The 27,232-nt window shown below is 40.2% G+C and overlaps 1 protein-coding gene across 3 annotated transcripts in view; it reads left to right on the forward strand.

Annotated features, from left to right (window-relative positions):
- LOC141788678 (3',5'-cyclic-AMP phosphodiesterase 4C-like) overlaps nucleotides 1-27,232 on the forward strand; it is a 93,744-nt gene that overhangs the window by 35,591 nt on the left and 30,921 nt on the right. The window contains exon 1 of one of the 3 annotated variants that reach the window (XM_074667660.1): nucleotides 19,492-19,568. The exons of the other annotated variants lie outside the window; for them this stretch is intronic. Coding sequence (XP_074523761.1) covers nucleotides 19,492-19,568 — 77 coding nt within the window. Of the gene's footprint in view, nucleotides 1-19,491; nucleotides 19,569-27,232 lie in introns of those variants that run through there. 3 annotated transcript variants of the gene reach the window in all.

The following is a 27,232-nucleotide window of genomic DNA, read 5'->3' on the forward strand; positions in this document are numbered from 1 at the left end:
AACAGGAGGGATGGTGCTTTTTTACAAAGCATGATAACAAATACTCGGACAGATCCATATTCGCTCACCACCTCCAAGCCATGTGTGCAAAACTTGCAACAATGATCTCTAGTGAGCTACTTTTGTTGCTCTAAATTCCATAAACTTAAACATTTCACTGGGGTGTCAAACCAACAAGTTGCACTTTAAATCTGCTTGGAGAGATGCTAAAGATTTAGCTGCTCACACAGAGTCATGCTCCAAAGCTTAAGAGCAAAATGCACAACCAGAATTTATTAACTGTGCCTGAGTGTGCTTCGAATTGACATAGAGTGCAATCAAGTCCCTCCCTCGCCACAGGGGAAAGCTCTTCATTGCTTTCCCATCATCCGTGTATTTTATTAAAAGTGTCTCCCTGGAAACTTTTAGTCTGCTGCTAACAATTTACGACACTTATTAGGATGCAAGTAGCGAAAGAACCAACGGTTTAAAAAGCAATTGAACTTTCCAAGATATCAAAAGTAGTATGCATGCAATAGTAATCGAGGCACCAACAGGAGAAAATAAGAAAGCTGCAGGGCCCTGGAATTAAACAGCAGAGGTTGAAGCAGAGCCTGTTTTGATCTTTGTCGGGTTAAATGGTGGTATTGCTTGGTGATTTAAAGTGTTTAACTTCAGGCCTTCAGGAGGAAGAAAAACATTGTAGAGAAACATATTTTCTCCCCAGACACCAAGTGTTTATTTGTCACAGTAAAATCTTTTGTTTTTGTTTTAGATTCAGCTCTTTTTTGCCAACATTGAAGCATGAGCTGATTATTATGTTTCTTGAGTACAAGTAGAATTTCTTGTAGAAAATAAATAGTGTAAATTAGGCCTATCACGATAATCAATAAATCAATTAACCGAACGATAAATAAAAACGTCCTTGGTAAATTTGCCAGCCTCGATAAACTGACACGTGCATGCATGTTTGTTTTCCTCCTCTCTTTCGACCAAAGAGGCTGAATGAGAAGATGGCTCACTACGTCTATCTTTCCTAACACCGGGGTGCATAGGTTCTATAGGGGATTTATAGCGGAGTGAGCATGTGTCAAAAATGCGATCTTTGACATCTTTTGCGACGGGCTGCTCGCGCGTATACACGGAGAGAGCTGAAGCGAGCGTCCTGAGGGGTAAGGAGGAAACACACGCTAATATGAGTGATGACACGAAAGATATGGTTCTTAAGCCGCCTGCCACAGTCCCAGTGTTGGAATATATATTTTTTTTTATCAGAATGAACAAAGTGTGAGCTCATGAACACCAAAGAGCTGATATGTCGCATTTGTTTGAAAATAGTGGCGATGAAGAAGAAGAAGGGGAGCCTTGTTCTTTGACAATCCGCTCTTACTGAGGCTTTTGGTCTGCAAAGTAAATAGAAATAAAAGCGCCAAATGGTGGGCGCTCAAAGACAGCTACATTGCCAAAGAAATGCAGCCCTTCAATGGAAAAAAAAATGGAAAAAAAAAATCAAAGTAATATTGACAATTATATCGTTTATCGGCAATAATATTGGAAAATTATCATCTAGCAAAATTTGTTATCATGACAGGCCTAGTGTAAATGTTACAGTCAGGGTCAGTAACAAAGCCTTTCTTTACATTGATGAACTAAATGAATTCACAATGAAATAACTGTCAAAAAACAGTGAAGATACTCTTTTGTTTAAAGGTGAAAAACACTGATAGTTAGTGGTTGTACAAACCTCTTCATGAACATCCCTATTAGCAAGAACAGTTTTTGGTTTGACTACACCCATGTAATTTTAATGTTTACGTTCATTTTTAGCTGATGGTTTCACAGTCCCAGGAGGGGATCAGCAGACATCTGCCCTCTGTAATAATCGTTTGCAATGTTCAATTCATCTTCCTGCCACCACTTCTCATCTCTGTTTCTAAACCCAGGAGCAGCTGGACTCATGAGTCAGAGTGACTGGCTTTCAAATACATCGTGATCAGATAGATAATGGGGCAAACCTTAATGCTTCATTTCCAAATCTCTGCGTCAAACCACATTTCTCAGTCTTAGACCTTTAATAAAGGCACCACGCTCCTCTTTTCCTTTATTAGGTCTTCCAGATTTCCTGATGCCTCATCGCACACAAAAAAATCTCACACCAGCTCACAGAGCAGCAGCCCACATGCACATTTGTTTGAAATCTCCATCTCCTGAAACACTCTCCTCAGACCCAAGGTGGACCTGGGGGATGGGCTCTCTGCCACGGTGACCAAAACTGGCTGCTTTGTGTTTGGCACATGCAAAATTGTCAACAGTGGCAAAGGCTTGGAGAACTGCTGAATTGAAGTGCAAACAGCTGGTACGTTGAATCCATGGTGGAGTTTGAGAATGATGTGAGAACAGCAGCTGCTGGTGTTGCAGTTGCTGTGGTTGCACTTCATGCAAAGGTCTATTTGTGTTTTTGGAAAATCAAACATTAAATGAGACGCAGTCGGCTCAAAAATCCTATTTAGAATTTCCTAGTTGTTTATTTAATTGAGCTTTGTTTTCTGTGTTTACTGATTTCAAGGTTTGGTTACAGCAGGTGCATGTCGCAACTGCTCAACGTATGCAAAAGCAGAAGAGGACAGACTTTATGAATCCCCTGAGGGAGATTTTATTTTCCCTCTCTGCTGTTAAACATGCAGCGCTCGCATTGGCCAGAAATAAACACAACATGCACACACAAACAGGGCGGTATGGACATGCTCTAATGAAAATTTTTGCCATTTTGTTGAGACGAAAACAAACCCAGGAAGAAAAGAATCTCTTTTGAAAGGCACGAAGGAAGGCTGGAACACACCCTCACTTACAGTACATGTTAAACTACTTCTTAAATCAGCAGTGACACATACAGTCAGAGACGATTCGGCACTTTGTATTCAAATGAGCTTCATTTCAAATCACAAAGACCAACTGTACATTTTTTGAATGAAAATATCTTCAGAGACTTGATGATAAGTACAGCTTACATTGACTGGGAAAAAGCTGCCTCTTCACGCCCAGCTTAACCTCTCTTTCTCTGTTGATCAGAACTTCATCAACATATGAGTGTGACCCTTACAGCAGAGAATAGAATTAATGAGAGCTTCTCTCCACAATCAGACACGCAACAAGAGCAATCTTCACTCAGCTGCACATGGTTATTGTCTATTTTCAGCTGGAGTGTGGTTACTGCATTATTTTTATGAATCACACTTTTGGGTCAGGAAGTGGGGGCATTAATACCAATTTAAAGGACTATCAGCTGCATGGATTGTGACTGGAGAGTTATTTTAACCGACTTGATAACACTGTTCATGATTATTACTGCGGTGTGATTGGGCTAACAATTAATGATGTTTTATTTCAGTTTGATTCATGAATCATCACAGTTTATGATAAGTAGGATTTGATAACTTTAATACAAAACACAGGGTTAATAAATGAGAGCTCTACCAATTAATAAAACGGATTAATGTGGAAACCTTTAACTGTTAATGTTGCTGATGTCAAGTGGAGAGAAAAATAGCTCCAGCCTCCAAATGTCATGGTATTTCTGTACTTATCAAGGAGATAAATTGCTGAAAGAATGAAAATTTCTCTCTCAAAAGGCTTAAATCCACTGAATGTTATGACCTTTTGGTGACAGTCAGCTTTACAGTCTCACCCAGGGTCTTCATCCAGACTCGAGAACAAAACCTGACCTTCTTGATAAAACACAAGCAGCACCCTTGGGCCTGTCAAAAGGTTTGCTCCTCTTTGTTTTGTATTAGTTTCTCTCCTGGCGTGTTTTTGTGGATGGATGCTTTTACTGTGGTTTTCAATAATACTCTGAATTTATTATACCAGCTACTGAAGAGATGTTGGCAATGAAAATATTGTATATTTGGTAATGAGAAACCTTCGCGTGTGACCGAGACAATCAGTTAAATTAGAAAGATACCAACACAGCCTCAGTCTTTTATTCAGCAGTGATTTGACTTCCTCAGCAGTGGATACTGACAGATCCCAAAACTAAAAGCTGATCCCACCTCCTGTTACTCTTTATACATTTTTTCTGCATAATGACAGAAAACGGAGCTTGATGTTCATGACATCCATCTACGTTTGTAAGACATATACCTTGCAAATATTTTCCATAACTTGGAGGTCGACCACCTGCCGGTGCTGCTAACCAGCCATGTGTGACGGCATGGTAACAGAAGCCAATCGACATGTGTTGATGAACTCTCCTCAGCTTTTGTAACACGTTCTGGTGCTACTTTCATCACTATTGGTGTTGAAAAATTCCACCTCCCAGCAGTTGAGAACATATGTAGTTTCTAAATAAAGCTTTGGAAGTGGTCTCAGGGCTGATTGAACCGTGGTGAAATAACACTTGCATTCCAATGAATTGATTGTGGTAAAAATACTGGCTGGATGTGCATTCAGTATTGAGAGGCTGTCTGGAAGTTTCTTGGTTATATTCTTTTTGGCGAGATGACTCCAGGAACTTGATTTTTAAAACCCATACTTTTCTCTGATAAATCCTGTACTCTGCTGAGTGATTCTGTTGTAAATAACAAATCATATTTGTTGTATTAAAGTGAGCCCTGTTGGTATCTCCTCATGGAACACTCACTTTACAAATGCTGCGAGACCTGGTTTACTATGGTTGCTTTCAACAGAGAAGTAGTCCCACAAGAGGACATGTTTGCAACCTGTTTTGATTTACAGCAGCCCTGAAGCGTTACGGTGCTGAAAACATGTTAAAACTGGAGCGGTCTCTATCACATAACGAAATCCAGCACTATCTGATCCTCCAAAGATAGCCATGTGCTGATACCAATCAGTGTATCAGATCGGGACATCCCTAATATCTGCACACATGCCTCTTTTTGGATTACTCAATTAATCATCAAGGTAATTGATAAATGACTAAAATATCAATTTTTGCAGCCCTAGAGATTAGTGCTAGCCTGTATACATGATCCAAATCGCATCATCTGGCACCAGTGTGTTTACCAAGGTTATAATAGTTAACTAAAACGAAACTAAAAACGAAAACTGAAATTTAAAATACATTGCTTTTAACTCAAACTAATAAAAACTAGAAAAGAAAACAAAAACAATAAGTAAACTGAAACTGTATCTTGTGTTCACAAAACTAACTGAAACTAACTGAAACTAACTAAAATGACAGACAAAATTCCCTTAGTTATAGTTTTTGGCAATATTAATAGCCTTTAGGATTTAAATCAATCCGACACATTTTTCCAACCAATTTTAGACAGTTTTAGGCAGTTGTCAGTGCCGCACAGCACCATCATAGCGGCGTATAGGGACAAGCTTGTTTTCTGCACTGACTGGCAGTGCGCTGTGCTGCGACGAAACATAGTGGAGCAATAAATTAGAGCATCTTTAATAATTTAATTGTTACAGAGTTTTTATCGTATTTGAGTCTGCCTTTATTGTTACAGAGTCCAAGTTTTTATTTATTGAAGCTCATATTATATTGTTTTTTTATAATCTATGTTAATATTATTTTTATGTAATTTATGTCAACATGATTTTATATAATTTATTTTTATATTTTTTATACTAAGTTTATATTATTTTCATGTGTTTAAGGCAACAGCCAACATTTCGGTATCAGCATTGACTGAACAGTGAGCACTATGTTGGACTTGAAAATAAACAGTATGACAAAATATTTACTCTGACCTTTTTAAATTCCTGCACCTGATTAATAAGGTATGAAAAACTAAAACTAAACTAAAACTAAACTAAAACTAAACTAAAACTAAGCCTTGTTGCAAAAATCAAAACTAAATAAAAACTAGAATGCCCGCTCTAAAACTAATAAAAACTGTAATGGAAAATAAAATGTCGAATCTAACTAAAACTAAACTATAATGACGAATCCAAAACTATTATAACCTTGGTGTTTACTTGATAAAAACAAGTTACCTGTGGCTGAATCAAAAAAAAAAAATCAATAAATACAATGAGTCTTGACTCCTTGAAACAAACCACTCCTCTCCAGCTCTGTTCAGAGAGCCTTAAACCCTGTCAAAAAATACCATGGTCCTTTTTTTTTTGCCATACCATGCAGCACTTTTAATGATCATAAGGCCTCTAGAAGTATGAGAGTAAGTGGATATCCCTTCTTTAGAGATTTTCCTTGAGTTCATGAAGGGGAAACAAAGATAAACACGTCAATTACACTCCAAAAGCTGTGTTATCAGAGCACTTTGCAAACTATTTCAATAGTTTGTTCAAATCTTCCTTCTCTACCATTTAATCTATGCCTATGCTAGGATGTAGGGTGATGTAATGATAGCATCAAGAACATGGTGGAAAAACACCTTTAAAGTATTTTTTTCTCCAACCTCTCCTTGTCTTTTCACACCAGGTGATATTATTTAGTGGACCACGCTTCCCTCTGGCAGCTCCAACGCCTCAGGGCTTTTGAGAGGCTGCAGTAGGAGGGGAATCTCTTATCAATATTTCTTAGATGGGTACCGTGCAAAACAAAGGGGCAGTTTGGTGAATTTGTGTTTTGAAATATGGTCTGTGAGTTAACAGACAGTTTATAGGAAAGATATCAACCGATTCACATGCTTGAAGAGCAGAACATGACGTTTCTAACACCGATAACACTGTCTTTGTAGCGCAGAGCTGCTGAGAGGCTGACAGACCATTAGGGTGAGGGGTGTTACTGAGGGTGTTGTTTCTTATTGTAATTCAATTCAGAATTTGACTTTAGTGTTATAACTTTTCTAACACCTCCTTAACAAACTGTGCTGACAGCAATCACACTCTTACTGACAGGAACAGAACTATAGTGTAGAATGTCATTATATGGAACAGGACACAGTGATGCTGTGTGCTCTGTGTGTGCTGATTTTGAGACAGCTGAAATGTTTTTGTTGCTTTTAAGTTAAAACCAATGTGACTGTTTCACCAATCGCCATGCAACCTTGTGAAATGCTAATTTACACTACTGAATAGACTAAGGATTGCTTAATGTGTTTTGGATGTGAGATTGAACATAAATTTAGTTTTGGTACCTCATCTCTTTCTGTTTTCAGTTACATCGTCCGGGCTGTCCATTCTCCTCAAAGCCTCTGTGCCTGTTGACTTTTACTCTGGTTTTATCAGCAAACACTCAGTGATGGCACAGCTAACACCACCAAAGAGGTGGCAATTTGTCAATGTTTGCGGAACAAACTAAGTGCCATATGGGCTTCTTTCCCTGTTTTCTTTCAGATCCAGTTCTTTTTTTTTACACTCTGATGGAATCACATAGATCAGACACATTTTTGGTTTCAGACTAGCTTTTCTATTTCTACTTTTCTACTACAGACCCTTACTAGATTTTCCTGAAGTTACACTTTTGGCTCATATTATAATCTCAATCTGGCAAACACCAAAAGCCCATCTGAAGTAAAAACAACAGCTCCACTTGGATAATGTATTTAAGATTTTTTCCTCCCTCTTGGACTTTTGGGGTTCTGCAACTCTGCGGCACAGAGGCACACACAAGGTCACCAAACAGAGGTAGAGCCAGAGCAGATGTTCATTGAAAATCAACACACTGTTTGCCATTGAGGAGCTCCTGGTTGCCTAGGAGATTCAACAGACCCTGACAGACAGTTAGATCAGATGTCGGAGGATAAAAGATGTCATGGTTGAGCCTTTCTCCTCCTCGAGTCTGGCCTAGGTGTTCATCATCAGTCACCTCTCCATCAAGGTCAGAAAACCCAGCTGAGGAGCCACTCACACTGACAGTCACCGATGTTAGAAGCAGCACTTGTGTGTACTGTGGCTTGTTGGAGAAAAACAAAACCAGGAACTCCTTGTATTTGTTGGATGGTATGCCAGCGTACCATGGATAAGAAGTGCTGCATTTCAGACTCATAGCTCTCATTAGCTGAATGGGATTGATAAAAGTGACTCAGCATGATGTGCACTCCTTAAAATGTTTGTAATGCTCATGGTCAAAATGGAAAACTATTATGTGGGGAACATTTCCTTTTTATTTAACCACATTTCTTTGAACCAGCGCCTGTTGGAAAAATGTTACTTATTTAACTGCTCTAGGTATAAAAATTCAAATACCAAGAATGAGATAGATGAAAAAAGACTTCACTGTTTTCTTTAATCCCAAATAAGTTTGATAATATTGAGTCACAGAGGCGATCAGTTACAAACCAAAAGAATGCTCACTTTATGCTCCACACAAGCCATGGTGGCAAAAACTTCACATTACAACATTTTTGTTGTTCAAACAGCAGGAATGCAATGAAAGCCTGTCGAGAGTCTCTTTACAACATGGGATGCTGGCCTTGATCCCAGCTTTCGGCCTTTTCCAGAGGAAGTGGTCCAGAACGAGTCCCTTCATGTTCCTGGCTCCCCTTCCTCAGGAGCTGGCTGGGACTCCATGTATCCATCTGGACAAGCTTATCAGAGCTCCGTGCATCCCTCTCCTTTCTGTAACCACTTTTGTTTCCCCTTTTTACAGTCTTTAGAACAGTTTAGGCTGGGAAACTGAATTACTGATAAACAGCAGACACCGTCTTAATCTAAAGAAAAGCTACATAGGAAATAATAACACAGTAGATGCAACAAATTTTATTTTTGACAAAGTTAGATGATGACCATTGATGACCTTGAGGTAACATTTGTTAGAAGTCAGTCGGTATGAACTATGACTAATTGATTGATTAATAGATAGACTGATTGATCATTTTTAATGATGATCCAAGCTATATTTATCCACATCACTTGCTTGTGGCAGGGTTGTAAATTTAAACCCATCATCCTCTCCTGTGTGTTTTCAGTTTACACTTTGTTCTCTATCCCTATGTCTTTTTTTCTAAATCCAAAACACTCCTTGTACTTTTTTGGGTGCAGATAGAGAACCTTGGTTTAATCCGTCTTGTGGCTGTCTTCCTGCTTGCTTGGACTCATAAATTAGGAGTGTGAGTGTGTGTTGAGGTGTATGTGTTTAAATGTGTGTGTTAGTTTCTCTGTGGGTGTCTAAGGATGCCCTTGTACTTTGAGTCACAGCCACTGGAAACAGCCTCTTTTACAAACTTTCTTCTTAATTAAAAATTTTTGAATAATTCAAATGCCACCAGTAATGAAATTTCTCGCCCTGAAGGAAACATTAAGAGCTAATGATGCAGATAAATCTTTGCAGAGAAAAGGCTGGATTTAATGTTTGGGCTGAGAAATTGAATTTCTTTGTTTAAGCTTCTGCTAGACACTTAAATCATTCTTTTCTGTACAAGTTACAGCCCAAGTTTTCCTCTGAGAGGAGTAAAAATTCATCTTTTGATTTTGATTATCAAGTTCCTGGCCCAAAACTTGTCTGTCACCCTGATGAATGTGTCATTGTAAAGTTATGGGGATTACAATTCCGACAAGCGTCTCTACTGAAGAGCCGAGCTCAGACGGGCCTTGTGGGCGACAGACCTCTGCAGATCAGCAGCCCCCGCTCCAAACTCCAGCCAATCTTATGAAACCTTCCACTCCGGTCCAGCTCCGCTCCTGATTGGTGGATGCCGTGTAACCCCCAATCACCTGGGAAGAGGGAGGAAAAAACCCACACACCTGGCGCATGCACACACACTCAGACACACACACTCAGAGACACACCCTCATCAGCACACACCAGAGACTGGGACCGTAACAGTAGCCATGTTTACATGAGGAGATGTTCGTCTTTCCGAGTGGAATCTTTCTGAATGACTTTTCCGAAAACAATAGTATAAGGAACATTCCAATCTCTGGTCTACATGCGCCGCTGTAATCAAACAGAATACTCAATGGGGCATGCGCAGAAAAACGGAAACATCACATGATTTATCAAAGACGGAGGACAACAGTTTTTTTTTTCACGGTGTTGCAATACTCCGTATTGCGAGTTTGTCGTCCATCCAGTCTTGAAATTATGTTCAGTTCTTCAAAGTTTGGACCAAAAACAATTTTCCTCCAGTGCTGACTGTTTGCCGCCATTTTTAAAATTGAGGAAGTGTTGCCTAGTTGCGACTTACGTCATATCTAAGCATGTGCTGAAAGAACGCACCCTGACAGCTTTCCGTCTGAGTGGATATGTGATACCTCAATTGGTTTGGGGAAAGGAATATTCCACCCCTGTGAAAACGATTTAATGTCCATTTGGATTGGCACTCTTCTTTCTGAATGAGGTGTTTACAAAGGTTAAATTCTTTCCGTTTGAGCAAATAAACCAAATGCAAGCGGAATATTTGGGTCCATGTATACGTGGCTACTGTGTGTGTGTGTGTGTGTGTGTGTGTGTGTGTGTGTGTGTGTGTGTGTGTGTGTGTGTGTGTGTGTGTGTGTGTGTGTGTGTGTGTTTTAAATGAGCGTGTGTTTTGTGAGACAGATCTGATGTTGACGGTGGGAGGAAGGAGGGTAGGTGACTCAACCGAATAAATAGTTCCACATATCCTGGTATTAGTCACTTTAAGAGAAGAAACGAGATTCAGCCCCCCCCCCACCTTGACTCATAATGGCAATCATTTGATTCGCTGGGCCCACGCTGTCTACACTTCTTTATGTTTTTTTTTTTTCTCCCACTCAGCCAACTTCTCCTTTGGTCACAGTGTGATGTCAGACAGAGGTAGGAGATGATGTGGACTGACACCAGGGTAAGGGACCCTGATGCTGGATGACTTTAATAATGGTTGGACTCATCCTGTGTAAAAGATGTGCGTTAATTTTTCAAATTAGAATTCGTCTGCTTTTGTGAGCATGCAGGGGTGTGTGTGTGTGTGTGAGAGAGAAAGAGAGAGATTCAGTATATGTGCATTGGCACCATCTGCTGGACACTTTTAGCAGCACCTGCTGGTTTTCTTTTTGTTTTGAATTCAAAAAAGTCTCATCCTGCATCTAATCTGTACTTCTGCTATAATTCTTCAACTCAAAAGATCTTATAGCTTTTTCAGGAAAAGCATTTGATTTAGTGTTAGTGCGTGGTCTATTTGGTGAAAGCTTTAACAACTACTATTCAAACCAGCTGAGCAATGTAAAGCTTTTAATGCGGAACAGTTAAAAAAAAAAACAACCCACAGAAACTCCAGCTGGTTGACACTGACGTCAAACACAGAAGCGCCATCTTCACATGTTAAAAATTAAAGGTGATCTGTGTTCACAGGCCACACAGTCATTAATGTGGTATTATGAAAGTAGACCAAGAGGCTTTCAAAGACAAAAAGCGCTTTAAAAAGGTTTGATAACGACATTTGCTATGATTACGATTTTAAATCAGCATGTGATTAAGTTTGAGAAGTTTGATTATCCTAATTTATTTCAGCTGGATCAAGAAACTGAGACAGAGACGTGTGTATTCAACAAGCTCTTACACAACAATATTCCCTTAGATCACAATTAGCGTCATAACTTTCCAACATACGGGTCACATGTGCTCTTGTCTGCTTTTCAAGCTCAGCAAGCTTTGAGATAAAAACTCCTCTTACCTAACACAGCGAGCACAAAGTCTGTGCAGACCTGAACACTGAGTAAATCTGTCTCTTTGGTGCTGCATAGAGAATTTACTGTGTTACATACAGGCTGTACTGACTGCTTGACCTGCTGTTACGCATGTGAGGGAGATGTGTTCCCAGCATGCCGCTTATCAGAGGGAAATGTTGAGGCACAAGCAGATTTAGAGCCAGAGCTTGTGTATTTTGGCTGAATCTGCTGGTTTTGTTTTGGGTGCATGAAGTTTGGGTCACTGGATGTCTGTGGGTGAAAGATTAAACTCTGTGTGACCTCTGCTTTTTTCCATCAGACCTCTGCCTGCTGGGAAAACACTACTCACTTGAGATAAGACTTTAAGTTGAAGTGATACTTCCCATGTTGGTGTTATCTTTTATTTGAAGCGGGCACTGCTTCTGGACAGAGAAGGGCCCCAATGACCGTCATGAAGAAGGAAATGTATCTGGGCTACAGTAGGGATGGCAGGGTTCCCGCAGATCCTTGAAAAGTCTTAAAAGGCATTGAATTCATAATTCTCAAAATAAGGCCTGAATTGGCATTAAAAAGTCTTGAATCCAAATTTCAAAAGTCTTAAAGATTTGAACACATTGGTAAGATTTTTGTTAGTTTGAAGTAAAAAAATATCAAGTAACATTTATCTATTTTTCTAAATAATTTCCTGATTTACTCTCATGGCAACATCGCGTAATCACAATAGTGGAACTAACAAAATGGTGATATGGTTGCACCAGGAACTTCTAAAGCAGACGCATGTCTTGGTTCTACCTAGGGTGCCTGGAGATAGAAAAAAAATGAGGAAAAATCAGCAAAAAAAAATCTTAAAGTGGAATATTGATTATGGAAATTATGAAATTAAATTTCAAAAAATCATGAAAAAATTCCAAAAATGGTTGTGACAGTGGCCAAAAAAGATGATTGGGGGTAAAATAGGCATAAAGTTGTTAAAATGGGGTTAAAAAAGGTCAAAAGTGATGTTTTATGTAAAAGAAACATTGGATTAAAATTGCCTCTAACCCAGGTAATTCATGTGTTGTTTTTGTTTGTTAGTTTTGTTTGTTTCAATTGTGGTTCGTTGTCGACTTGTTTTTAAATTTTATTTCCAATGTCATTAAAAAAGTCTTAAAAAGTCTTAAATTTAACTTGCCTTGAGCTGTAGGAACCCTGGGATGGGTACTGAGTTAGATATTACTGAGTACTGATTCTCATAAAATCAAATGGTACCATGTTTAGGTACCTTAAAGTGTCGTTATGACTGTGAGGGAGTGAAAGAGTGGGCAGTTTTCCATGCTGGCCATGAACACAGCATTGTAAGATTATACATTGAAAAATAAATGTTAAATAGGAAATCTTTGTTTTTTCCAATTTAATAAATTAAAATGTATTACCCCATAATCACACAAAAAAGTACCGAAAATATAACAGAGAACTTATACCGATTACTAGGTACGTTTCAAATGTGAGGTACCCATCCCTAGGCTGCAGCGCCTCAACCATCACAGCTGTGGCATGTGTCTACACAGGCAGAGCTGTAATCACGAGCTAATGTTTCTGTGCTGATGGACTGAGGTAGGAAACAGATGTAAGCTGGTTTACTCCTGCATGGAGGGAATGCTGGACATGGTTTCTTCATCTGTGTTATGAGCTATAATTCTGGCCTGGCCATATTTAGGCAGAGCTCAGTGCTGTGTAAACACAGCTTACTGCTGAGGGGAGGGCCCACTCCTGCACTTGTGTCAGTGTCCATCAGTGCTTGCAGATAGCTCTGTTGAGAGAGTAGGGACGTTTATCAAGCTCCAAGTCAAAGTGGATTTAAAGATTTTGAAGAGTAGCAGAGGTTTGTCTGACTATGCAGTGCATGTTATACTTTTTGACATGGATGACCTGGACAACCTGTTGGGACTGAGAGTGCAGCACAAGACATCGACGTAAGGGCTTTTGTTGTTATTTTGAAACCTTAGAACAGCAGCATGAGTGAGGCCCTTTGGGAAAGTTCGGGGGAAGTTGGGTGCTTCCCACTCAGCAGCCCTCAGCCCATCCAGCTGAAACCGCGGTCATCATCGGGTTCACCCTGTGGATCACCAAGGATGTCCCCATGTGACTCTCCTCGCAGCTCACCCCGACACTCTCCTGTGCTTTTTCGCAAACTCCTCATGAACCGTAGCATCGCACTGCAGAGACGCTTCACCCTGGCAGACACACCCAGGTAAAGAAAACAACAAGAGGCCTTTGACACTCAGGTTTCTCAAAAAAAAAAACAGAGCTGAGAAGTTACGGGTGTGCAGGGGTAGATTCTTATTCAGAGTTGTTTTCTTTTTGACTATTAACCAGTTGAACTTGAATAAACTCAGGCATATGCATGTGTTTAGGGGCTGACTGGAAATAAAGCATGCCTCCGTTTTGGAAAAGCTGCCTTTCCACGTCATCAAATGTGTGTCATGGGTTTGCCGATACAAAAAAAGCCCCATTGTCTGATGAGAAGGTAACTGTGAGAAATCATGATTTTGTTGACGTCGGGAGCTGTATCATCTCAATGGAGCTCGTTGTTCTTGCAATGAAAGAGAGCGCCTTGTTTGTGCCTAAGGTGTTCAGTGCTGCATTCAGCGGGCCTGGCGCAGGTTAGATAGATGGGGAAGGGATCTTTGCAGCTGATGGACTGTGTGTGTGACCCAAGATTTTTGTTTAGTGGAGTTCAGAGGGCTCTCTCACTGCAGCAAAGACAACACTGATCCCTGTTGCTGCATCTTACTTTGTTCTCTTGTTCCTCATGACTTACAAGCAGTCTCCATGTGGATCTGGAAAGTCAGAGAAGATCATCTTTGTTGGGAGCGTGACAACACTTTATTTCACATTACATGTTTCAAATAAAAAAACACTGAAACATATAAGTATTTGCATATCTCTAGTTTCTATGTGAACAAAAATATTAGCATTATTAACACCATATTTATCATTATGAAAATGAAATAGAAACAAGCTGATTATGCAGAAAGACAGAAAATCATCTTCTTCCATACACACTTATGACCTGCAGGAAAGCTTTAAGAGAAGAAACATCAGTGCTGCCTGAAGTCCTCATTTTTTACAGGCCTAGCTGAAAATAAACAGCAAGAACTGTTTTAAAGTCACAATTATTTACAAGTGAAGAATTATTTTGCCTGTAGCTGAGAAAAACATTTTGGTGCTTTTGTGCAAAATCACTCTTGGGGCTTCATCATGAGGCGGGCAGTCGTCCAATTCGCACTTTGAGGGTAATATTCAAAATCCTTTTCGTGACCACCTAATTTATGTCTCAGGTTGTCTGATGTTGGGAACACAGTGACACCAGGTCTCTTTCAAGCACTTTAAACACAGGGGCTGCTTCTTTCTCTGTGGTGTCACCTGAAACCTTTAATTTTCAATTCACAAGCACTCAACAAGAAAACAAACAGCTCAAGAAAAAAATTGAGTTTTGTAAACCATGGAAAAAAGAATTGATATTGTGATATGATTATGTTTCATTCACAGATTTATTTTTGGTTACATGCCGGGAGTGTGCCAAAGATATTATCTACTCCTCTGCCTCCTCCATTACTTTTCATTACTCCAGTTAATGCTGCCCTTTCAACCAACATTGCTCTTTCATCTCCACTGAGAAAATTCCTCTGAAAACCCAGCTCAAAGCAACATTTGAGAGGAAATAAATCAGTTTTACCAGATTTCACACTGTGTGCTACTGAATAAATCAAGAAAATTCCTGATAATTTATTTATCCCTGGCATGAAAGGACATACTTTTATTTCTCAGAGCAAATCAATGATTTAAAGGTAGGATAGTGAAGAAGTGTTATCTGTGACTGCTGAAATACACAATGTACAGACACTCAGCCTGTGCACAGGGTGATCTTAAAAACACTCAGGAAAACAAAGGTTGTTGGATCAATTTGGCTTCTTTAACACCCTCTTATAGGTCATCTTCAGTGTGCTTTACCAATAATCATAGTTACGTAAACTTACCACAAAAAGTGAGACAGTTTGTGTTTGTTGATTCTTTCTTATTGTAATAAAAATGCTTCTTGGCAATAATTCTTATACCCTTGGAAAGTCTGTTTGTTTCACTTTCAAATGGCGCCACGTTTCTTGTATCCAAGACATTACGGGTTATTGTCAAGAAGCAATGTTTCAACAAGGAAATAATCTACCAAACACAAATTGTCTTTCATTTGTGCTGAGTTTTTCAGAAACTTGTTAGTTAAGGTTGTCTCAGTTACAGTGGAGTAAATTACTGTGCATAAAATGTGAACACGCAGTCAGGCCGGGTCAAATCAATCCCCAAGTGAGGCCAGTGAACTTTGACTTGATGATGACCTGAAACCATTGTCGCTATACAGTGTTGGTACTGTTGTTTTAATAAGTATTGGTTTGCAGTTATTGTGTTGTTGGAGCCAATCTGCACTGACCTGTGATAATGGTATTGATGTTCTGGTGCTGTGTGTGATGTTATGGGAAGCCACTAACTTTCTCTGCAATCAGCTAGAGTGCATTGTCATCTCTGCCGGTCCAGTGAAATAAATATAGCAGTGGTGAGGAGCGAGAGGGGGAAGGATTTCATATTACTATTGCACCTGAGTATCATCAACCTCTAAACTTTGTCCAGTGGATTGAACCTGGACAGGAGAATACATGTTGGTGATGACTTGATTCTAGCTGAGGTTCAGGTAGAAGAGGAAAAGTTAAGCACTGTGTTAAACTAAATTCTCACCTCAACTGTTGATTTAAGTGAAATAATAACTTTTAGGGTGGAGCTGAATCAGTCTGCCAGTCAACCACCATTACCTCACTTCTTGTTATGAGATACTTACATTAATGCGCTGACCACACAGTGCACCAGTAATACCACCATAACATGATAACGCTGTTTGTCTGAACAGCATCCTCTTTTCAGTTTGCAGTGATCAGATCGTGCTTTGGGGAAGTGGTTGTGGTGGCTTTTGACTGTTGCCATGCAACATTTGTCCCTCTCTCTGAAGCTGAGATGTTTCAAACTTTAAGTGCTGCCAGTTAGAAACACACACTGTGGCCTCCTTCCCATCAATCACTCGTCCTCTCTGCCATCCTTTGACAGAAATACCAGCAGATAGCATGTACAGTCTTTGTTTTGATGAATTTGTCATGTTGATGACTTGATCCAGACCTAAGTACCGTTTAGCTCTCCAAAGCCAAATCCATGTCATGAGCCATACTTCTTCTCTATTGTTGAAAGAGTCAGTGGAGAACCTGAAGAGGTTTAAGGTTTTGCCACTGTGGTTTGAATGTGGAGTAAAAACTGAACTCCAACCTGAACTCGTCGTCACTCACACAAACACCAAGCCCATGACTTGAACAGCTCTCTACTGGTGAGATCTCACTGCTGACTCCTGCAGGTTGAAATGTTAACAATGAGAATGTGTGGTCGTCTTTCAGATGGAAGATACGGTTAGGGTGTATGTAATCTAGCTTCTGAATCGACATGTCTCCTGAAACTCCTTGTCATGTTTTAGCTACAACTTACTGTCCTTTAAGGTGTGAAAACTTAATGAGTGCTGAGCGGTTGTGAAATTTATCTTCACACTCCTTTGGGAATATCATTTTCACTCTGGTCTGTCAAACTCTTAAAGGGGACATATCATGCTGATCCCTGATTTAATACTTACATATAATATAATAAATTTGAAAACAAGACCTTTCACCCCCTGAATTTTCAAAAAATGAGATTGTACTTTTTCTGATATCCTAGAACGAGATTTGATGCCTCTGAAAATAGGTCGTTGCCAGTTGGCCGCGAGATTTCGACCTTCGTGACGACACGAGGATCCTTTCTTTTTATTGGAGTAATCTGATAAAGCAGCTCCTCCTCTGTGATGTCAGTTAGTCACACAACCGCCACCGAGGGATACACCCACCAAGAGCCTAGTATAAACGTATAAACTATACATGTTACAGTACCGGTTTGACTCACCACACTGAAGCGTCCTGAGATGATCTGTGTCCAGGTGGATTTTCTTCCTCCTGAGCTGCAGAACTGTCCGGGTCTGACTCGAGGTCCAATACAAAAGGACGTATCCTACACGCTGCCATTTTATTAGTGCTATCAATGCCTTACGGTGAAGTTTTGGCAAACAGCAAACTCGCTCGGTCTGCTCCATCCAATATGGTGATTTTGTAAATACTGTCATGCTGCAAAAACCGCCCCCTGGCTCTACCCCCTCCGCCCCTCTGATAGAACTGACCAATCAGAGCACAAAGGGCTGTGACGTTGCAAGGTTACTAGAGGTCATTCTCAAAACTGAGCGTCTCAACCAGATCTTCAGAATGGCCTAAAATGAGGATATTGAGAACGCTATTGTGGGGCAATGAAGGAACTAAATGACTTGTACTGAGGGCAGAAATGCTTTACAGGCATCCTAGTCTGGCATAGTGAAAAGGACAAACAAGCATGATATGTCCACTTTAGAGTCATGGTCAGGCTTTCCTTCCTAACTTCGATTTCCCATCAAGAGAATCCCATGTATGCTCAAGGACATCTTTTATGAGCAGAAATTTACGTGGCAACATTTGTTTGTGTGTTCTCTACAGTTTCTCCACCGATATTTTAGTTTTTGAACTGTTGTTGTTTTTCTATTCATCAACCTGACAGACAAATATGTCAACCACAGTTTTTCCATAAAAAGCCATAACAAATTGAGAAACCAGGTAACTTAGATAAAATCATGAGCCTGTGTTTGTTACTTCCGTGTAACAGGTTTTATTTTGCATATTTACATGCCCTACGTCTCCAACTGCCAGCCTGCCCAGCACCCACTCTAACAATATCTCCCTGTACTGATGTAGCTGCAGGGCAGCAGAAGGAGGGTGTTGGGTCAGGTGGCCGGTTCATCTCACGTGTCAACGAAGGCTGAGCATAGCTAGCCCTGCCAGACACAAAAACACCCGGCAGCCACACAGTGGAGTCAGATCTCTCTCTAGCAAGTTGGAACACACCAAAATGTTGATCTGTTACTGTCTGCATGTGGGAGTATTTTCAGTCTGTCAAAGCTCAGAAAGAGGCTGCGCCCACTGCCCAGGCTTTGTCTCAGATATCTGGTAATATTTCTTAAACAAGGATCAGCTTCTGAAAGGAAAACTTTTGAAAATCAGCTCCTGCACATTTCTTGGCTTTGGATTTCCTGTGCACAGAAGATTCCTTGACAGCTGCTGAGGAGTTTAAGGGCTGTCCTCAACTCCCACAGAAACCTCAGGGGACTCTGCAAGCTCTCACACTGCTGTAGGAGGAGGTCAACTCTCACTGACGCTACCCTGCAGAGTCATTGCTCTCAGCAACAATTCAGCTCTTCCCCTTTTGTGAAAACAGAGCGAGTGACTATCAGAGAAGTGCAGTTACAGGACTGCTTCAAAGTTTTTTGGCTAGTCTCCAAATCCTCAGCATTCTCCTGGACAATTTGGAGCTCTGCGGGTAAAAAGACTTTTAGGTATGTAGCCAGTGTCGTGTTTGGCTTTGGCTTAAGTGTTTACAACAACAACAACAACAACAAACCAATGAGAGAGCAGAGACAACTTTGGATAATCCTTCAAAACAGCTGGATCGTCTGCTGCAGCTTTATGTCTGCTACTCCGTCCTGGAGGGACTCATTGAAAATCACACTCCTGTAAGCCTTGTTGAGGCTTGCCAGGGACCTCAGAGGAAGAAGTTTGCAAAAGTTCTCATTTGTTTTGTGTGCATCCTGAGGCATGAGGATTAATCAAACGCATCCATCATCTACCTTTGTTGTGGTCTCTCACCTGGAATCTTCCCGTGACTACTTTATCCCTGTTCAAAACCTTATGGGCACAGTCGAGGTGTTTCACAGGAGAAAAACATTGGACTGAGTTTTAGAAGTTCAAAAAACTCCAAAGGAGGCTCAGTTTAGAAGTTCAACTTATTTTTCTGTACGACCTAGAGAGTCCCATGTGGCCAGGAGCCTGAGGAACAATGAACAAGGATCTCCGACCAGGAAGGAAAGGGCCACCAACTGGTTTTGGGCACGGTAGAAGGCACTCGTGCTTGGGGTATGTTTCTGCACTTCCTGCACGTTTGCGGCGCCTGTATCGGTCAGGGGGAGGGTTTACACTGTGGGGTATAGTTACTTGCTCTGCTATAAGCCTGGAGTCATAGTAGCACTGCTAGAGTTACAGCAAGGCTATTTTTAAAGGGATCACACTGTACATTCTGTGTTTCACATACCACTGACATCACAGGGCTCTCTTTATAACTGTTACAGATTCATTCCTGTTTTCATCAGTTACACACTTAACCTAATAAAAATTTAAAAGCAGAGCAAGGATGTATTTATAAATAGAAGGTAACTATAAAATACTGACTTTATATTTAACAGTGATTATAATTTAGCGACTACTGTTTAGATATCCATTACCCTGATACAATAACACCTCAGCTGTCAAGGGCTAACAGTCTGCAGCTTCCAGACAGAGTGATATGTCTGAGTACAATAGGGTTGTTGTTTGGTGCCTGAAATTGGATTAATGATCAGGTTTGGTGTCAGTCGTGAGAATTGGAGAGGGATAAACTCTATTAATCAGTTAACAATCACATTTACCTGCTTCTGCACACTGACTGTGTATTGAGACTGGCATTTAAGCACTCAACCAGAGCAGTTCATAACCAGCCCAGGCATAGGATGTTAACCTAATAGGAGGACTGAAGGCTGGTGCTGATTGGTCTGCTAGGTTCAGCCACACCGTGACTGATTTGGGTCATTTTAACAGTATTTTACCGTAATATTTGCATTATCTTACCTTTCCCAGTATAAAAATGAAGAGCAAAGGATTGTGGGGAAATTAATATAAGTAGTGATACTGTAAATGAAGATCAAGTAATGGCACCATTAATAATTTTACAGTTACTTACTGGAACCTTGCTGGCAGAAAGTTACTGTTAAATTTTTTACAGTGCATTTTGAATAAAGGTTCCTAGATTTTTGGCTGTTTTTTATTATTATTATTTTTTTACTCAAGGTAGTGAGACTGAATTTGAAAGCCTGTTTAAGTGACTAGAGAAACAGGCCCTTCCAGACTATCCCTTCTCTCTTTCTCACTGAAAAGAAAGTTTATTCGTCAGAAAGAAAATATTTCTAACTGCACTGTTAAGATGTAAAGTTTAAAAAACTCAGCACTTAAAATGTTGCATCATATCTATTAAATTTCCCAAATTGAGTTGTTTTTGGCAACACTGCTGCATATACAACAGCAAGGAACACGACATCTAAAACTCGACAACAAACTCATAACAGTGTTATAAATAGGCCGGCTTTTAGACCTTGTTGATTCAGAATCAAAATAAAGAAACAAAAAAACAGTTTTGACCTTTTATTTTCACAAGCTCTGGTCACTCTCCTCCGTCACTTTCTCTGTGGTCAGCAGGCTCTTTTCATTCCCCTCGATTAGTTTCCAAAGTAATTGTTCCATTATTCCTACTCCTGTAAATCCCCCTTATATGTCTTCATTGTGATTTCCCTTTGTTTTTCTAAACAGTGCGTAAGAGAAACACTCTAAAGCAGAGGGCGTCAGTATTCTGCCAAGTCAGATATAACTGGAGCCAGGAAGTGATGATGGTGGCTTTATTTATAATTCAACAAGTTTTCATCACAGTGGACTGGCCTTGACTTTGGAGATCAGGAAAGGATCTATTTGGGAAGTCTTCATTTGCATTTATTGACAGTGCAAATGTCCATCTGTAAACTGTAGTGTTGAACGATTATTGAGATCTGTGCATGACTGGGCTTTTTTAAGCAGCTCTTGTTTTGCACATTTGTTGGCATTTTACCCAACAGTTTTTAAGAGGAAGCAAATTTTGTTTGTTACAAGTTTCATTTAGCAGACTTCCTGTTTTTGCTGAAAGTCTTCCAGAGACTTTTTTCAAAGTGATGACCCTGAGACAAAAGTTTCTGGCTTATCTGGAGATGCTTGTTTTTGAGCAGTATAAGAGTAGATGCACATGCAGCTCGTTTGAACATTTTGAGTGCATGTTGACGTGCACGTGAGTGTGAGTGCCATCAGTCCGCTTTGTTTTCTGTGTTTAGATATGTTTAGATTACCCTGCAGTGTATCTAAGAGATCCATGATTTCTGTACACGTGACCATGTTTAAATGGGTTTGTTTGCATACTTTGGTGCTGTGATTTATGTGACTTCAGACACTGGGCTGGTCTAAGTGGGCACCACCCAGCCCTTCACTCTGCTGCTGGGGCAGTGATAAACTCAGTCTTCTATACCACATCTCAGCACGACCACAAACACACGCCACACCCTCGCTGGTATCAGAAAACTAAAGACGCTGCAAACTTGGCAGTAAAACCATCTTCTCATCTTCCCTGACTGAACAGAGGTGGATTTGTAGCTGGATCACATTCGGCTGCAGCTTGTGTGAACTGACCTTTGCCAAACACAGAAATAATAACTGCACGTTGCTGCTCTACAGTAGAACATTCTGCCTGCCAGGCAAAGCACATTAGATGTTAATTCAAAGGTCAAGTTGAACACTTGGAGCATTTGTGACGTAGTCTGCAACTCAGCACAAATATCACAATATTCCTTGTTAGCCTGTGTTCTCTAAACTTCTGGAGGTTTTTTCTGAGCAGGGATGTTATGAATGATCTAAATTCCAAGTAGTAACCAGATACAGCCTACAAACCACTTTATTTCGATTTTTTCATGGATTTATTGATCAGTTTGAGAAATTCAGCAAAGTGTCGGTGTGTCCTCTCCATGAAAACCCTCCTAGCCCTGAACCAGAAATCCAGATTACAGAGCTAACGGTATGTGACATGAGCTAACCATCTCCAATGCCACCCTGAGGAACGCAGGAGACTCCTTTCTGACAGAGTAAAAACACAACAGAGCATGAATGTAAGGTGGGAGGGGGCAACAATAACACAACAGACCCCCAAAATAACCCCCCCAAGCCTGGAATAGTTCCCCAGCCTCACCAGCCCGGCAGCACATGACACGTGAATGTAACATGTGGTCATCATTTTGCGTGTTTATACCCACCCAAACAAACACGCACATACCCCGCACCCTGCCACTGCCACCCATCCCAAAATCTATATTGATTGTTCCACCAAAGTGTTGCTGTTGGTGCTTTAAGGTCATGTTGCCAAATTACTTCCCGGGTTTTTACAATGAGTGGAAAAGCCATGGAGGGAGGATCAGCCAGGAGTCAGTTTTGCTCTTGTGTTTAAAGGTGATGATGTTTGGAATATGGTGATCTGTTGGCCTGAGAGCTCAGTTTTAACGGAAAAACATCACAACCTTTCATTAAGTCCTTAAAAACAAAAAAAACAAAAATTACTGATGTCATCTTTTTGTTAGTCTTAAGTGTTTTGTTTTCTTTCTTCTGTTTTGGTGTTTTGTTTCTGATGTGCTTCCAAGATGCCTCGTGTTTGTTGTTCTCCTTAAGGTAAACACGCTGTTGTGTTCAGTCATAGAGTGACACCTGCTGGAGAGTCTGCTCCTCTTCAGGAGACTTAATCCACCGACTTCACTCACAAACTGCTTTAATGTAAGCAGTTTACATGGACCAGATTTACTGTATGTGTATGTAATTGACTCAGTGCAACACATGGATTGTAGCTGTTCAAAACACTGAAGCACGCCCGCTCTCTCATCTTAGACGAAAGAAGACTGAAGCCAGGAGCAGAAACAACCCTCTGAATAGCACAGCAGCTGCTGGTTGTGTGTTCAGTGGGCGGTGCAGGAGAAGCAGCATTACTTCACTTCCATAGAGGGATGTGGATTAGAGGATGAACTCAGCAGCATCCACACTGACTTTTTTTATTGCTGTTATGAAAACAACTACGTTTTATCTCCTAGCTATAACATGCTGGAGTAGAAGAAACGCTGAGTCACATTAATTTTATCATTAATGCATTTTGCAAAAGGGAAAGCTTTACATGCACCAATAAAATGGATCAAAAAGGCTCAAATGGACAAATCACACAAGAACCACTGGAGTTTGAATTGCACATGAACGCAACATACACCATTTCTCCACAGGGTGGTGCAATTGTGTCTATTCTGCCGTCACAGACAGTTGAACCACAATCAATATTAAAATCAGGACCTGAAAAATAGCTTAGTGTCTCTTCAGGAGGAGTCAAACAGAGGAACACCAAATAAAGTTTAGAAACACTGCATGTGACATCCTCTGTTGACAAATGATGTGGAGTTGTATTTGTTTCTTACTGAAAGCACTGCTGGCCTCTGAGATGAACTGAATAGCTTGTTCGACTTGATGAAAGCTTTTCTTATTAAGATGCAGTAATAACTTGAGCCTGAAGCCATGCTGCCTTACAGCTCTGTAATGCTCGCTAAAAAGCTCCAAGAGAAGCAAAGTTGATCTACACTGAAGCTGTGTGTGACGTTGTGTAATGCATGATTCCAAACAAAGAAACACTTTGAGAAAGGAGGTCTGGGTTGGAAAAAGGGCAGTTTGTCTTTTAAGTGAGTGAATGAAAAGCTGGATGTTCCTCTGTTCTTCTGAACTTTTAGCAAACCATCAGCAGACTGACTGCTGATATTTGAATTAAAGGTCAAAGCTTTTAAAGTCTTTATCTTCATTTAGATGCACCCAAACTCTGACATGTGCTCTTTCTCACACTCCTAAACTCGGTGTGCTCACACACATACATGTCACTCTACCCTCACAGCTTACTCTCATTTCTAGAGGTGATGTTGTCATAAGAGGCAGCAGCCAGCTGGACTGTAGAAGTCATTTTGCTGAAGGATTGGGTTACAGAGTGGCCTCTCTAACAGCTCGCTCTCAGCAAACCCACACCCCTGCATCTGTTACGAGGTCCAACATGTTTCTCAATCACGTGGCAGAAGGAGGGAGGAGAGGACTAGAAGGAAGGGTACGAGGCTTTTTGTTCAGACACTGTAAACATCTCTGTATGTGACCTCAAATCATAGCAGGATCACCACTTGTTGACCCCTAAGTAAAAGTTGCAGCCGAAAGCAGAAAAGACAGAAAAGTTCTTGATTTCAGTATTGGAAATGAAGCAAAAATGAAATCCTGTTAAGGTCACACTGACTCTGTCTGGGCTGTTGAGGAGAGACGGACATTTAGTTTAGAAACATTAAGGAGGGGATTGAGTATCGGTCATGAATCTTCAGGTGCTTTGTGGTTGTCTAGTTCCTGTCAAAAGAGAGAGAATTATAGAATAGCAGACACAAGCGACAATAATAAGAGCCAGTTAGTGAGTCTTTGTGATTTCAGTCAGCAACCTGTGCAGGAGTGTCTCATTTTTTTTATTTAGCAGGTGATGATCCTGTGCCAGTTTCATAAAACTGCAACAAATAGCAATAGCACAATAGCTTCAGTTTGTGGCTGAAGAATTTGGAGCTGCCTGAGATTCTTTGTATTTTCTCTTGATCCAGTCGCATCAAATTGTTACAGCAGATCCTGACCCACATCTACAGGAGATGACATGAGTCAGCATGAGCATGAGCATAAGTGTGCAGTATTTCAGGACAACAGTTTGACATGTGATTAGGGGTGGGCGTAGGCCTGTCACAATAACAAATTTTGCTAGACGATAATTTTCCAAAATATTATTGCAGATAAACGATATTATTGTCAATATTATTTTGTTTTGTTTTTTTCCACTTTTTCGTTGATGTAATTATTATAAATGGGATAATAAAGTGAGTGCACCATATCAAAAGCAAGAAACTTTAATTTCTTAGGAGTATTTAACTGTAATTAAAAGGTCAGGATCTTTTAGATGAAATAAATTAAACAAAAAATATAATAAATTTAATAAACAAGAAAGAGAAAAAAATACAATGAAAATGAAATGGACTCTCTTTTAGAAAAAAATACATGTCAATGAAAATAATTAATACCAATGAAAAACAATAAAACATAGACCCTGTCTCTAAAGAAAAAAAAGCCCCCCCCCCAATAAATAAATAAATAAAAATAAAAACTATAGCCTAAATAAAACGGAGTTTATACAGTTCCTGAATTGTTTGTGACATGTACTTTTTCCCAGTCAATCCGTACTGTCTGTCGAACATTTTTAACATTTCTGGCTTTCACCCGTATTTAAGGGCTGCATTTCTTTGGCAATGTAGCTGTCTTTGAGTGCCCACCATTTGGCGCTTTTATTTCTATTTACTTACTATTTACTCCTCCTTACCCCTCAGGACGCTCGCTTCAGCTCTCTCCATGTGTACGCTGAGCAGCCCCGTCTTCACCCCGAAGATCGCATTTTTGACAGTTGCTCACTCCGCTATAAATCCGCTAAATTTGCTATAGAACCTATGCACCCCGATGTTAGGAAAGATAGACATAGTGAGCCATCTTCTCATTCAGCCTCTTTGGTCGAAAGAGAGGAGGAAAACAAACATGCATGCACGTGTCAGTTTATCGAGGCTGGCAAACTTTTTAATTTAGTTTATTTTGCATGTTATTTAACAGTTTAAAAACAATTTATCTATTTAAAACCAAAGTTCTAAATGGAATAAAAAGATAAAAGATCTTTTAAGATAGTATTTTTCAAACTCAACTTCACTGAAGCCAAAACTAAAGTTGTGCAAAAGATTTAACTTTCACAAGGTAAAAAAAGTTAACATATTGAAAAGCATAAAATGAAAATGTAAACTTGAGTTAGTGCTTTAAACACTTAAAGTGCAATGTTATCCAGAGAAACTACTACTACTACTACTACAGTCACTTTCATTTCAACTCATAGACTTTTTGCCACATCATTGCAAGGTACAGTGCACCCTTATCAAATACCTGTGTCTAAGTTGTTTGTTTTGGCTGTGTGGATGATGGTGTGGCTGCTGGTGTCCTCACCTCTTGACTTCAGGCAGATTGTATCGATGCTGTCTCTTCAGATGGTTCAAAGGGTTCGTTGTATTTCCGTCAGGAGTATGAACTTTCTTATTGCAACCCTTGAAAATGATTGTTTTTTGTGTTGTGATGCTTTGGGAGAACCCAAACCAGCTCCATATTATGGAAGCACAGTTTCTTTGACCAACTCGACACTTTCACTTTCATTCACAGCCATGCTTTCTCTCACACAAGTGGGGATCAAAAATGGAGGGAAATAAACATACCAAGACACTGCCTACAGGTCGCTCTGATTGGTTTGTTTGTGTGCCTTTAGTGCCGACACAAAGCAAAGTAGTGTGATTCAGCAGAGAAAAATCTTTGGATGCGGATGGGACAGACAGCAGTACGAGGGCTAGATTGTGCACTACAGCCATCACATTCTAATCCTTCGCGATCTCAGATTGTCATATTGCAAGCCTCAGAATGGGGGTGAATGGGGGTGATCCAAGACGAGATGAGGTTTGTGGGGGAATTCTCTCTTGGTCTCTTGGCCAATCACTTTACCAAAGAAATGTGACGCTGGTAGTTGAAATTGACGTCAGAAATGTGTGAGGGGGGCTTTCTAACTATAAGAGCTGAATACAGAGCTTTTTTTCTCCATGTGTGCTGGAGAGGCTCTGCCCTGCACTGTTTTCATACTCCTGAACATCAGTCAGTGTGCAATAGACAACAGATCCTACAGAATGCCTTAAAACAAATTAAGGTATTTCCTCACAAGGTGTAGGTATGATAAAGGCCTGAGATGGAGTATGAGAAAGATTAAGGGAAATAAAATGAACACTGGCTAAAAGTGGAGCTAAAATTTCACCGAT

Source organism: Halichoeres trimaculatus, unplaced genomic scaffold, assembly GCF_033239565.1.
Source record: "Halichoeres trimaculatus isolate MK-OKI-2021-1 unplaced genomic scaffold, fHalTri1.1 fHalTri1_scaffold_4, whole genome shotgun sequence".
Lineage (NCBI taxonomy): Eukaryota > Metazoa > Chordata > Actinopteri > Labriformes > Labridae > Halichoeres > Halichoeres trimaculatus.